Below are 13,657 nucleotides of genomic sequence, written 5' to 3'. Positions count from 1 at the left end.
CGGTATCTATTAAACTTTGCTCAATCATTAAGTCAACAATCTGAGAATTTATTCTTCACCTACTAGGCCATCGGTCAACCTCATCATTCACAGTAGTGTTGAAATCCCCTCCTAAAATTATCTTAATATCATTAAAAAAAAATTAACAAGAGCATCAATACTGGAGTTCAAAGTTTCAAACAGTCTGACATTTCCCTTAGCATTGTTGTAACCATAAATGCTACCAATAAGAAAGAAATAATTATCATATGTGATAACTGAGAATATAGTGTCCAGCTGGGTCGGCTTCGGTGAAGATGATGCCGATATAAAATTTGTGTTTCAAAGTTAATGTACCTGCTGGACAGTGAGTTCCATGGGCCATCCACAACTCTTCTCCCCACTGAGTTTTCCTAAGTTTATAGTCACCGTCAATGGAATGAGTCTCTTGAAGCAAACGAAAATCAGCACCAATATTTTTTGCAAACAAAAATAACATTTTTCTTTTAGTGATATTCCTCAGTCCTCGAGCATTAACTGAGAAGAACTTTAACATAGTAAAAAACAAACAAGTGAGTTTTAGTTGAACTTAACTGAAAACATAGAACTTTCCCTCCATATCAAGTTGAATGGGATCCGACGAAACAGTTATTCAATTTCCTTGCCGTCCACAAAAGCTCGTCCTCCTACAAAGTATGTGATCTTCTTATCCTTGCGGACTTGTTGGATTATTGGCCACAGACAGCTCAGTTTCTTGCAGTCTTCCACAGAAAGATCTTCTTTGAACGGGAGATTTCTTTGCTTCAAGTAGCAAGAATTCTTTGCCATTTTCCAGATCAAGTTGCGGAACTGCTGCGTAGAAAATTGGATGATGACATCTCAGGGTTGTGGTCTGGTTGGATGTTTTCTGCCTAGCCAATAGACTGAATCAATCACCTCCAGAAGCTTCTCTTTGTAATTTGGGATTATATTCTGACATACCTCCGCCACCTTGAGCCTTACATTTTCCATCCCTTCTTCGGGCATGCCGCAGAGCCGCAGATTCCACCGCTTCTTATCGTGTGCTAGTTCCAGCACTTTGTTTTCCAATGCCTGAATCTTTTCTTCAGCTTTGCTGACTCGGTTGATCATGCTGTGCAGTGTGCTTTTAATATCTTGTATGTCAGCGGAGAGAAAATTAAAAAAGACTTCATGTCATCGATAGATTTCCCAATAAATTTCCCTTGCTCCTCAATAGCTAGCTTTAGCACTGCTATCACGTTCTCTGCTGTGGCTTGCTCCATTTTGCCTTTCTTGGTAGACGGTGACTTTGTAGGAGTAAGTGCTAGATGAGTTATGCGATTTGTTGTAAAGGTTGAAGACATTACAAATATATCTGTTCTGACAGGAGAAGAATAAAGTTGGAGGAAAGTTCCAAACAACGTCTAAAGGCTAGCTGCCATCTTGGCTCCTTGAGGGCCTACATTCAAAGTCCACTACTAAACTATAACATTGTTTAGGAGTTTCTTGTGAGGTCATCAGGAGCCAATTTACCAATGCATCCAGTATTAATCAAATTGTTTGAACATAGTACTCAAATTGGTCCAGCTAGTACTACCCTTGAAATAGGTATGAAAACCTGAGAAGAGCAAGGCAGAGCCGTGCCGGATCTGCTAATGAAAAATGAATCTGGCCGAGTCGGACCAAGACCGTACCAGTTAGAGGCGGGCTAGTGCAGTGTTTTACTGCAGGGTAATGTTTCTTAAAGGACACTGCCTTCCATGTTTTAGATGTTTCCCTGCATGATCCCTGCCTGATTAAGCCGATTGCAATTCAGCAAACACCTGTCAATTGAAATCACCTGGGCTGGGAAACACTGCTCTAGTGGAAAAGCGCCTTATGTAGAGCAATTCTACCTCCAAGTAACATAAAATAATTGTATCCAATAATGTTGTGATAATGTCAGGTTTTTTAGTTTGTAAGCATCAAAGCATGTTCATCTTTTGTTTAACATGTTTTTGAGGGATTGACATGTCAACTTGCCCTGATGAAATGTATGTGTGTATGTCTGTGTTCTCATACTTTAGCCTTGTAGGTGCTCTCCATGTTGTCCTTGTAGATCTGGATCTGCTCTTCATTTTGCGCCCTCATGTCACCCAGGGCCTGAGTCAGTTTAAATTCATATTCTTCCTTCCGACCAGAGTCTACCTCCACCAGTCGGGTTTCATACCTGTGTCGAGTCTCCTTCACTTCCTAAAACACAGTGCAGTAGTGACTTAGTGTTAGAAGAGTTGTGATCTAGAGATTTTTTTTACAACACTGTAATGGTGCAAGTAGAGGTGAACAAGAGCACTCTATATTGTCCAGTTTGAGTGAAAGGTGGCACGCAATTTGTGCCAAGGCATGACCTCTGAATAGGGCTGTTGTAAACGAATATTTTAGTAATCGAGTAATCTATCGATTATTCTTACAATTAATCAAGTAATCGGATATCTATCGCATATCAACATCAGTCCAATTTTTCACATTTGAGCCTCCCTAACAATAACTTTTTTGTAGTTTAGAAAACTAACCTGTAACAATAATAGCTCACTTTCCAAGTTAACCTGAAGAAAAGTTGTACAAAAGTCTGAAATTATATTCAATTCAATAATAAAGAGGCAGGTTCACAAATAAGCTCATAAAAAATGTCTATACTCCAGCTTTTCGTTTATGCATTCATCTTCAGTCAATTTAATAGATGAACTCTCACCTTGCCCAGACATTTATAGTTTTTGTGTTTATGTTAGCAACAGAATTTGACACCTGTTCATCACACACAGATCTACCACCTACATGCCGTCACAATGAGCTCCGCCATCCATTTGTTGAGACCGGGATGATATGAAATAAATTTTCCGATTCGTCTGTAAAGCTACACCTACGTTAATTATCTAATGCGCAGCTGCCCACAGTGTACAGTCTATCTGCTCACCTGTATAAATACACCTGCAGCGCTCTTCCCCACTATTCGCTCAGAACCGCCACCAGGCAACAGCTCCAGGAGGAGAAAAGACTACCGTACTCCAGGCATCGCGCCAGTCCTTTTAAGGATGCTTATTAGTCCATCGAAAAACGACAAAGACCCGGACTTTATCATCAATCAATAAAATCCTCCCAGGCCGAACTTGAAAACTGGACGTTATGCTGCTAACACTTCGCTTTCGTCAACAACTCCGCGCAACGCAAGTAATAACCCGGCCAGAACACGGTGTATTAAATAATAAAATATAATTTCACAAACCTTCGAGGCAGATAAATTTCCTCAAGGAATTTTAATAATCGAGGTATTCGCATTACTCGAGGAATCGTTTCAGCCCTACCTCTGAATTTCACTAATTATCTGTCAAATTGTAGACAATGCATGCATCCAGTGGTACTCCTTGATCATAAAAGGAGTACCACCGGATTCTATTTTAAGTCCAAATCCGTTTTCAATTTATGTAAAAGGTGTCTGAAAAACCAATGACACTCTTTATTTCCATGCAAAAACTGTTACTGCTGTGCTTGGGCACCTACATTTGACCCTCAATCTCATTAAAACTGTCTAGCTTCAGCTGAGTCTTGTCCTAAAAGGTCATACTGTTTGCCAACAAGAAGAAATTTCCTAAAATCCTTCCTAAAAACATTGACAGGAATACCATTTGACTATGTTGAGATACACAAGTTGACAAGCTTTCATCTAAGTGGCATTAAAAATGTTGTAAAGCAGTTAAAGATTAAACTAGACCTTTTCTTTAGAAATATTGAGTTTTTCTTTCAGTGCTAGGAAACCTCGTTTTAATGACATTCCTGCCCTTGTTAAATTACTGTGATGTTTATATGAATGCTCCTGGTAACTATAATTTAGATTCTCAGGTGAACTGGCCATCATAATAAATTTGTAGACTCATGCACTAGCATAATTCTATCTCTAAAACTATCCTTGAATTATTCCCACTCTACTTGTCATCACACCTTTCACTTAGACGAGGGGTGAGCAACTCCAGGTGTCGAGATCTGGTGTCCTGCAACTTTTAGATGCATCTCTACTTCAACACACCAGAGAGAAATAATGAGGTCATTGGCAGGGCTCTGGAGAACTTGACTGCACTTAGGAAGTGGTTTAGCCATTTGATTGAAGCGTGTTGGACCAAAGAGGCATCTAAGAGTTGCAGGACACCAGCCCTTGAGGACTACGATTGTCCAGTGACAGGTTACACTTTCAGGACCAGCTCACCTTCTTTGATCCATTAGTACTGTCAGAATTTGGAAAATGTTTTATTCATTATTATTTATTACTCTTCTCCATCAAGATGGAACACTCTACAGCAAGATCTGAAGATTTTCACTTTGATTCCTTTAGGATAATTTAAATATAAAAGAGAAATTTTCTTATGAAACTTGCTCTTTTTAATTGTTCATTTTGTTGTATTTGTAATTTTGATGGGTTTGTCCAAATATCTCTCCCTTGTAAATGAGACCCTCATTGAGATCTCCGATATCAGTGTGACAAACTGGTATAAATAAAAGTAAAAAAATTTTTTTTAATTACTGAGTTACAACTCAGTAAACATTTTATTTTTTAATTTAATGTAGGATAAAACAAAGGGACATTTGAATTGTTTAAGTGTCATAATTACAACATCAACTCTAAATATGATTAAGAAAGTCTTCTTGAATTTAACAGCAGTGCAGCTGCACTGGTTATACCAATATATTAGTTTGAGTTGATGTTTTAATTATTATTTCCATCCATCCATTTTCTAACAACCTTCTCCTTAGTGGGGTCGGGAGGGTTGCTGGCGCCGACCTCCAGCGAACGTTCCAGGCGAGAGGCGGGGTCACCCTGGACAGGTCGCCAGTCCATTGCAGGGCAATACAAATACAGACAGGACAAACAACCATACACACACACACTCACACCTAGGGAGAATTTAGAGAGGCCAATTACCCTGACAGTCATGTTTTTGGACTATGGGAGGAAACCGGAGTACCCGGAGAAAACCCACACATGCACAGGGAGAACATGGAGACTCCATGCAGAAGGATCCCGGGCTGGGAATCGAACCCAGAACCTTCTTGCTGTAAGGCAACAGTGCTACCAACTGCGCCACTGTGCAGCCCTTAATTATCATTTAATTATTAGTAGTAATTTAATTATTATTCAAGTCATAATATATCTAAAGGTTGTTATAACTCATAATTCAAGAGTCTTCAAAGAGTTGCTGTAGATGGTAAAGGCAGTGGACAGGAAAGAGCTTCTGTAGTGATCTGTGTTACAGCAAATTGGAAGAAGCCTCTGACTGAAGATACTCTGATACCACATTAAGAAAGTGGTCAAGGTCGTTCATCATTTCCAGAGGTTCACCTGAACGGCTCAGTTCTAGAATGAATAAATGAGTTGAACCTGACTAACCACAGATGTGCATGACAAAGCTATACAAACATGACAAGTGGCATCCTCACCTCTTCATGCATACTCTTTCGGAAGTCCATCTCTTCTGCCAAACTCTGGCAACGGTTTTCCAAGTCAATACGCATAAGTATCTCATCAGAAAGCTCCTTCTTGGCATGAGAAAGACCTGTTTCCATCTGGAAAGAAACACCGTCTGGAGTATCTGATTATATCGGAGTAAAGAAATCCACATTCAAAATATTATAGGCGTTTACCTCCTGAAGTTGTTCCTGCAGCTCAGATAGAGTATTTTCCAGTCCCCTTTTCTCAGATAGTGTAGTAGCCAGCATTGCGTCTTTGCCATTGAGCTGAGCCTCCAATTCCTTCAATCTGGCCAGGGCTGCTGCAGCATCTGTGTCCTTTTTAGTGTAGCTGGTATAGAGAGACGGGTGAAATTAGAGTGTAATTTTCCCCCCTAATGTCCATATGTGATCACAGTGCATCTGGATATCAACGAGATAATGAAATTAAAAATGTTTTGCACTCAACAGCAATAAAAATAAACAAAAAAAAGTGCAGAAACCTACTTACTGCCTTATAAGAAATGTCTTCATCATTGGGAAAGCTATGAAACCATTAACCAGGGTTTCCCCCACTGTATAAGCCAGGCTTTACTTGCAATATCAAGCAACAAACGGATTTATGTTAATAACACTCATTTTATAAATGCACATCAAATAGAATGTGCTTACTGCTACAAAAGACATTTCAAAACAACTTTCTGTAAAATTGTTCCTTTTACGATACAGTACCAATAACAATAACTATCTAAAGTTAATTACCGCGGTGAAGGTAGTTCTGAGTTGTTAATTTGCACTCAGCAGAGTAAACGGCGTTTAGCTCAAGGTTCATCCGATTCATGAATGCCAGTTTCAGCCAGCTGTTCTCCACCCTCAAACCTCAGAGGTTCACTTAGGACTGTCAACGAATTTCCTAGCCAAACACTCCTGTGGAACAAAAATAAACATGTCTTGCCTTGTGACAAACTGACACAAAAAAGTTGTAATTCATGCCATTACATGAGGCACACTCATTTCTATTCAATTTAAGTCATTTTCAATATTTCAAATTTAAAATCCAATAGACTGGAGAGATGAGGCACACATTTTTATTCTTTATCAGTGGGTAACATGACATGGAAGCTATTGAAAACCTTGTAGTTTTTTTAATATAAAATTACAGAAACAAATATACAAAAAGATTAAAATGGAGGAAAAATGAGTGTGCCTCATCTGTCCAGTCTATTAGAACAATTTCAAAATGATTTTGAGTCACTCGATAAAAGGATTTGAAAGCGGTTGAAGAAAAATATATTTTTGTAATATTAAAAATATTTAAAATGACTTGCAATGACTTGCACCCTAACCTGCAAGCGTTGGAGGGGGGAACGGTCGAGAACGGCTGGCCAAAATTAGCGTTCATGAATCGGATCACCCTTAAGCTGGACACCACTTACTCCGCGGAGCGCGAATATCCAACTTCAAACTAACTTCACTACAGTCATTTAGTAATTTAATACGCCATAGCATGAAGCTGAAGTTAGCTCCCGGATTTCAAACGGGTCAATCAAAAGTCAATCAAATCTAAACCAATTTTATCTAGGCTGAACTCGTATGATGTTCCCAGTGCAAACATCAAATCTAAGCCCAGATTCACTTGCCCGTGTAATGTTTCAAAAGTGGCTCGAAAGTTTGAGTAATGCGTTTTGTGAAGCACTTGCAGAGTTGCGTAAGTTTACACAGAATGACAGCATGAATTGAAAGCTTACTTCTGTTGAAGATGTTCATGATCGGATTTGACCTTTCCCAACTCAATCTGCAGCCAGGCCCGCTCCTTGGAGGAGTCATCCAAACTCCTCCTGGCGTCGGCTAGCTCCGTCTCATACAGTGCTTTCAGTCCACCGAGTTCACGACTCCTAGTTTCCTCTTTTTCGCTAATCTGGAGGTGAAGTACGTCATTCTCCGACTCTAAACTACGAACTTTATCGATGTAAACAGCAAGACGGTCATTGAGGTCTCTGAGCTGTTGTTTTTCCTGCAGCCTGGTTATCCTGGTCGGACTTAGCGGTGTGGCGCTGCCGCCGCATGTGCCTCTATGGGCGGTGGGAGTTGCAGTCGCCATTGTGGAGAGCGGCTAAGTCACTGTTAGCCAGAACCCAGGTAAAACAATTATGCCTTCTATAAATGTGCGTTGGGTCAGATTCAACCTCTAAATTGCCGCTTCTTTCTTTAAAGTATATGCAGTCTCCTCCTCACCGAATGAAAGGGGTTGGCTTTCTAACATGGCGGCTCGTTGAAAATGTTTACGTATCATCCTGCTGACCAATGGTCTTCTTCTTCTTCTTCTTCTTCTTCTTCTTCAGGTTTTAACGGCAGCTTGCATCCATTATTGCTACATTACTGCCATCTATTGGAGCCTAATATCTATACTTCAAATTCTCAAAGATCCCAGTATTTTTTAAAAAAACGAAAAATCTTCTTTTTCCCCTCAATACTATTTAACTGATCAACCACATTCTCAAATTTCAATTCCTATTAAAACCTAATTCCGTTTTTAATAATCTTCTTTGATTTGTGTATTTTCTACAACTATTTAAACTATTTTTTTACGTTTTTTTCCTCAGTATATTAGCACAAAGAGTAGCACTTCACTGCCCCCTAGTGCATTGCCTTGCGCAGCACACACACAGCAGTTGGCTGAAGATTAATTACTATAGAACTACAACATGGTAGAACTCTCAGATACCACACATTAGGGCTGAGCTGGTATTTAGAACTACTTGCTGTTTTGGGCATTATATAGCTGGACTGTTACACGTTGGATTAATGTGGCCATTTATCCAAAGTGTAACAAAAATGAAGCTTACTGAAAATTTCAAAATAAAAGCCTTGACATTTTTCACATCAGGTATTTCCTCTTTTGTGCTTTATGTGACTGGTTTAAACAAACTACTGTTACACATTGAATTGGTGTGGTAGTTAAAATGAAGCCAACTGAAAGTTTCAAAATAAAAGTCTGCATATTCCTCTCGTGTTAGTGCACCACCTAAGGCGGTGCAATAATATTAGCCTTTTTTATGTTATTTATTTCTCAGGATAGTAGCATTTGTACAAAAGTTAGCATTTCACTGTCTTTGACTAGTGCACTAGCACTTTTACCTAAAGTTAGCTTTTAGCTAATTTTCTCATTAATTAGACATGTTTAGTATACTGAATGGAGTAGTAAAATTAAAACAACATGGTCCTGTTGCTCCACATGCTACTGCCAGCATTTAAGCTAACATTAGCATATTGGCTAATTTTAGCTTATGCATCAATTTTAACATAATGAATGGTACAACTACAGCTTAGTCAACATGCTTCTGCCTCTCCACAGGTTATTGACTACGTTGCAGCTTTCTTTAGCACTAATGCTAATTTTTAGCATCAAAACGCTGGGTCAAAGCCGACGGGCACACTTTGGCATGCCCCTTTAAAATTTCTGCACGAATTTTCTAGTTAGGGGCATGCCATAGCAATGCATAAGGAGAGCAGTACTGACTTGCGAAGCAAGTCAGTACTGCCTCCATGCATTGCATGGCAGGCACCTATTGTTCTACACCTAATAGAATGTCTATTTATTTATTTTTCTTCCATTACCGTTAATGCGGCTCGTACCGCTGCGTGCCCACCCACAAAAGTGGTATCAAATCGTGCGTCTCGATGCAGAGAGGGGAGCTATTATTTTTATTGGGGATTGGAGTTACGACGGTGACGTAAAATGCGAAAAACGAGCAAATTTTCCAATTGCCGAAATGCAGAGTGTAACTGACACCAACTTCCGCTTTTTTAGAGTGAGAAATGGAGTGGAATTTTGACCCCAAAATAATTTTGAAATCGCTCTCATGGCTGCAAAACTTGTACTATTGGTATGAAAGTTGGGCTTGAAATCGCACCGAATGCCTGCTCCGGTAAAATCTTTTCGAAATTTCTCTAGGGCTTACGGTTTTCTGTCAAGGTGCTTCAGAGCAAAGTGATGGGACATGACTAACTGACGCTCCTCCCCAGTGTTTTATATACATTCCTGAAAAGTTACTGAGCTCAGCGCACACCATATTTCTCTCATCACTGCAATTACTGTGAATGACCTACAGATATGAATCACAGGACTATCGGAAACGACAAATAACCCTCTCATATGCTTCAAACGGTTTTTGGATCTGCCTTACTAATCCTGAACGGTAAGGGGTCGTTCGGACTGCTTTTTTCATTAAAACTGACTGGGTGTCTCATAAAGTTACATAAAGTCTCACACACACACAACAGTTGGCAGAGGCTTGAACGCTATGGCAACAGAATACACAGAAAGGCTCCTGGTTTGGACTACAAAGTCTCTGTAGTTCTAAACATGGCGGAGCACTTTAATACAGAGGGCAGACCAGAAGGTCAGAACTACAACATGATCGAACACTCAATTATTACAGAGGCGGGCTGAGCTGGCATTTAGAGCTACTTGCTGTTTTGGTCATTATATAGCTGAATTAACCAAACCACTGTAACACATTGAATTTGTGTGGTAGTTAAAATGAAGCTTACTAAACCTTTCAAAATAAAAGCCTGCCTATTCCTCTTACATCAGTGCCCCGCAGGCGGTACAATAATACTTAGCTTTTTTATGGGTTTTTCGTCAGGATAGTGCCTAATGATAGCAACATGCAGTATTGCATGGCAAGGCAGTTCATTAACATTAGCACAAATGTTGGCATTTCAAATTTAAAGTTTCACAATAAAGGTCTGCATATTCTTCTCAGGTTAGTGCTCTGCCGTAGGCGGTGCAATAATATTTGCCTTTTTTATGTTTCCTTTTCTCAGGATGATTCATTAACATTAGCACAAACATTAGCATTTCACCGCCCTTGACTATATGCTTCAAACAGTTTTCGGATCGCTCTTAAAAATCCTGAACAGGAAGGAGATGTTCGGACTGCTTTGTTCAGAAAAACTAACTGCTACAAACAGCTAGAATTCTTTCTCTCTTTGTGTCTCGCTCACACGATAGTTGAGCTGCTCTATAGAACTACAATGACTGAAGGTCAGAACTACAATATGGCGGAACCCTCAAATAGCACAGATTAGGAAAGATCTGCCATTTAGATCTACTTGCTGTCTTGGGCATTATAAAGCTGGATTAACCAAACCACAGTTACACATTGGATTAGTGCGGCTATTTAAAATGAATCTTACTGAAAATTTCAAAATAAACATTTTTCACATCAGGTAATTGCTCTTTTGGGCTGTATGTGACTGGGTTAAACAAACCACAGTTACACATTGAACTAGTATGGTCATTAAAATAAAGCTTACTAAACCTTTCAAAATAAAAGCCTGCCTATTCCTCTTACATCAGTGCCCCGCAGGCGGTACAATAATACTTAGCTTTTTTATGGGTTTTTCGTCAGGATAGTGCCTAATGATAGCAACATGCAGTATTGCATGGCAAGGCAGTTCATTAACATTAGCACAAATGTTGGCATTTCAATGCCCTTGACTAGTGCACTGATGAAGTTGTCACTGCCTGTAGAAGTTATTGCATTTTAATGTTTCATGACACAAAGGCAAAGTTTGACACTAAGCCACGCCCACATGCTTTGATGTACGATAATTTTTGTGATAACTTTTCACCTTCATTGTCTTAAGTGTGTGCTGAGTGAGTTTCAAGTCTGTATCTCAAAAGCTGTATGAGGAGTTTGATCAGATGCGACATGTATGAAAAACAGGAAATGGCGGATTTGATCCAAATTGGCCAACTTCCTGTTGGGTTTGGACCATGACTCCAAGAGACTTTTTTGTACATACTGCCAAAATACACATGTGTAACAAGTTTCATAATTTTAGGTTAAAGTATGGCTTGGGGCTGATTATTTAAAATCTTCTTGGGGGCGCTGTTGAGATATGCCACGCCCACAAAATATTGCACTGGATTCCTGTCCGGAGTTGGATAAGGATCCATCCCAGTGAGTTTTGTGCAGCTGGACTCAAAATTGTGGAATTCAGAGCCAAACGTATAGACACGGCATTACAGGTCACTTCGCCACGCCCACCTACTCCATCAAAAAGAAATGGGGTTGGAATCCCTAACACACCAACATGTTTTCTGTTTGTGGACACAGTTTCATGTTGATTAGGTCAAAATGGTCAGATTGCGACCGTTCACAGTAAAACATGACACTTCCTGTTGTAAGGGGGCGTGGCTTAAGTGATGTCAAAATTACATGATTGGATCTTGTAGGGCACCCAACGGTGATCACACACAGAAAGTGTGGTTGCTCTGTGAGTTTCTTTGTAGGAGATATAACAGTTTATTATTTCTTGAGTCTGTGAACTTTGAGCCCTGGTATCACCCCTTCAGCATGCATGAATTTGAATGAAACAAAGTGAGCTTCAACTCTCACCAGAGATGGTGACAGTTGAAGCTCACTTTGTTTTCCATGGTTGAATTCACATCAAAACCAATTGATGTCACTTACTATCCAAAATGGCCGACTTCCTGTCATACTTGCACTATAACATTAATTGTAAATTCTGAGTGTCTTGGGGAGCTCTACAAGTGTACCGAATTTCAAGTCTCTACGATAAAGTAGAGACTTTATCGTTGAGATAAAGTCTCTACGATAAAGAGACTTTAAAGAGACTCTAGGAAAAGCCTTTCCTAGAGACTTAGGAAACGCTCTAGGGGGTGCCGTTGAGCCGTTTCTTTTGCGATTTTTGCGACAACCTTAAACTACGCAATTTTCATGCAGACTTGACGCGTCCGCCAAGTTTGGTGAGTTTTTGAATATGATAAAGCCCCCAAAAACCCAATTCATTTGGCGGAAGCATAATAGGAATTAAAGCTCCGCAGAGCATCGAGCGGCCCTCACAGCCAAGTGCCGCTCGGCCTATAGCCACCACGTGGTCCCAGCACCGCCTTCCCCCAGCCACCGCTGATGCTCTGACAGAGCAGCCAAACCTGCCCTCCTTGAATTACTCAGTGTGTCATGTTTGGCATTGCTCACAGACAATGCACAAAATCTGTTGCAGATTGGCTGCAGCAAGTAGATCAGGGGTCACCAACCTTTTTGAAACTGAGAACTACTTCATGGGTACTGAGTCATACAACAGGCTACCAGTTTGACACTCTCTTCTGAAATAACAAATTTACTCAGTTTGCCTTTAGTTATATATTATCAATAATGATTAATGATACTCATCCATGAGAAGACACTGATCACATTAATGATTTCTCACAATAATTAGCAAACATCTAAATGTATAATTAAAATACTTTGTTGTAAATATTTGGCACATTTGACAAAAAATAATTGTAAGCAAAACATGGGGACATGGAATGTTGCCGCAAAAAAATAATCACCTAATTGTTACATTTTTAGATAACCACTTACATCTCTACATTTCATAGGAAAAATGTCAAATTTTCACTAGCCACTCACAAACATTTTTTTAACAAATTATGAACCATGTTGCACCATGCTTCAAAAAGTTATCAATTATGTAATGTTAAAGAAAAAACTTATATATTTTAAAATAAATCTTGTCACATTTTGAACTCATGACCAAATCTGCTGCATTTTTAACAAAATTATAACTGTTATATGTCATGAACACACTTTTAAATTGAACACAATTCCTCAATATTTTAATTAAACGTTGCCATGACACTGCCATGTTGCCACTGACATCTGGTATTGGTTTCCTTATTAGTGAGAAGACTGGCATTACATGCTGTTCACCAGTGCTCCATAATCTGGTGTGTAACTTGAAACTGCAACTGTGAGTGCACCTTTCAGATGTGCATCAGTGAGGCATGTTCTGTGTTTGTTCTTGATGAAGTTCATGTCAGAAAACGCTGATTCACAGAGATAGGTTGAACCAAACAGGCTGGTAACCTTCATAGCTGCTGTGCATACACCACTGCACCATCTATTTTACTTGGCTTTCAACACCAGCGGGATCTAGATTTAAATTGTATGTTTTTGTTTTTAAACTGTAAGTTATTTTTTTATTATGTTGTGTTTTAATGTACAGCACTTTGTATCAGCTGTGGTTGTTTTAAAGTGCTTTATAAATAAAGTTGGTTTGATTTGATAAATCTAGAGGGCAAAGTGAAGTCAAGTTATAATGTAATAATGTAGCTGTCACATTCAGTCTTCAGTTTTTTCAGTGGCTACCTGTATTAGCTGTGTGC

At 39.4% G+C, this 13,657-nt stretch overlaps 1 protein-coding gene across 3 annotated transcripts in view; it reads right to left on the bottom strand.

Annotated features, from left to right (window-relative positions):
- Positions 1-7,776, bottom strand: part of lmnb1 (lamin B1) — an 85,040-nt gene extending 77,264 nt beyond the window's left edge. For 2 of the 3 annotated variants that reach the window (XM_081613848.1, XM_081613847.1), the window contains exons 1-4: positions 7,203-7,776; positions 5,650-5,806; positions 5,446-5,571; positions 2,041-2,211 (exon numbers count right to left, since the gene is read on the bottom strand). In XM_081613848.1, coding sequence (XP_081469974.1) covers positions 2,041-2,211; positions 5,446-5,571; positions 5,650-5,806; positions 7,203-7,555 — 807 coding nt within the window. In that variant the 5' untranslated portion in view covers positions 7,556-7,776. The remainder of the gene's footprint in view (positions 1-2,040; positions 2,212-5,445; positions 5,572-5,649; positions 5,807-7,202) is intronic. The other variant, XM_008423812.3, reaches the window with a different exon arrangement.
- Positions 7,777-13,657: the final 5,881 nt, after the last annotated feature.

The sequence above is a fragment of the Poecilia reticulata genome, chromosome 12, assembly GCF_904066995.2.
Source record: "Poecilia reticulata chromosome 12, P_reticulata-male-v2, whole genome shotgun sequence".
Lineage (NCBI taxonomy): Eukaryota > Metazoa > Chordata > Actinopteri > Cyprinodontiformes > Poeciliidae > Poecilia > Poecilia reticulata.
Note: the sequence above shows the minus strand (reverse complement) of the source record. Positions and strands in the feature narration are given on the sequence as shown.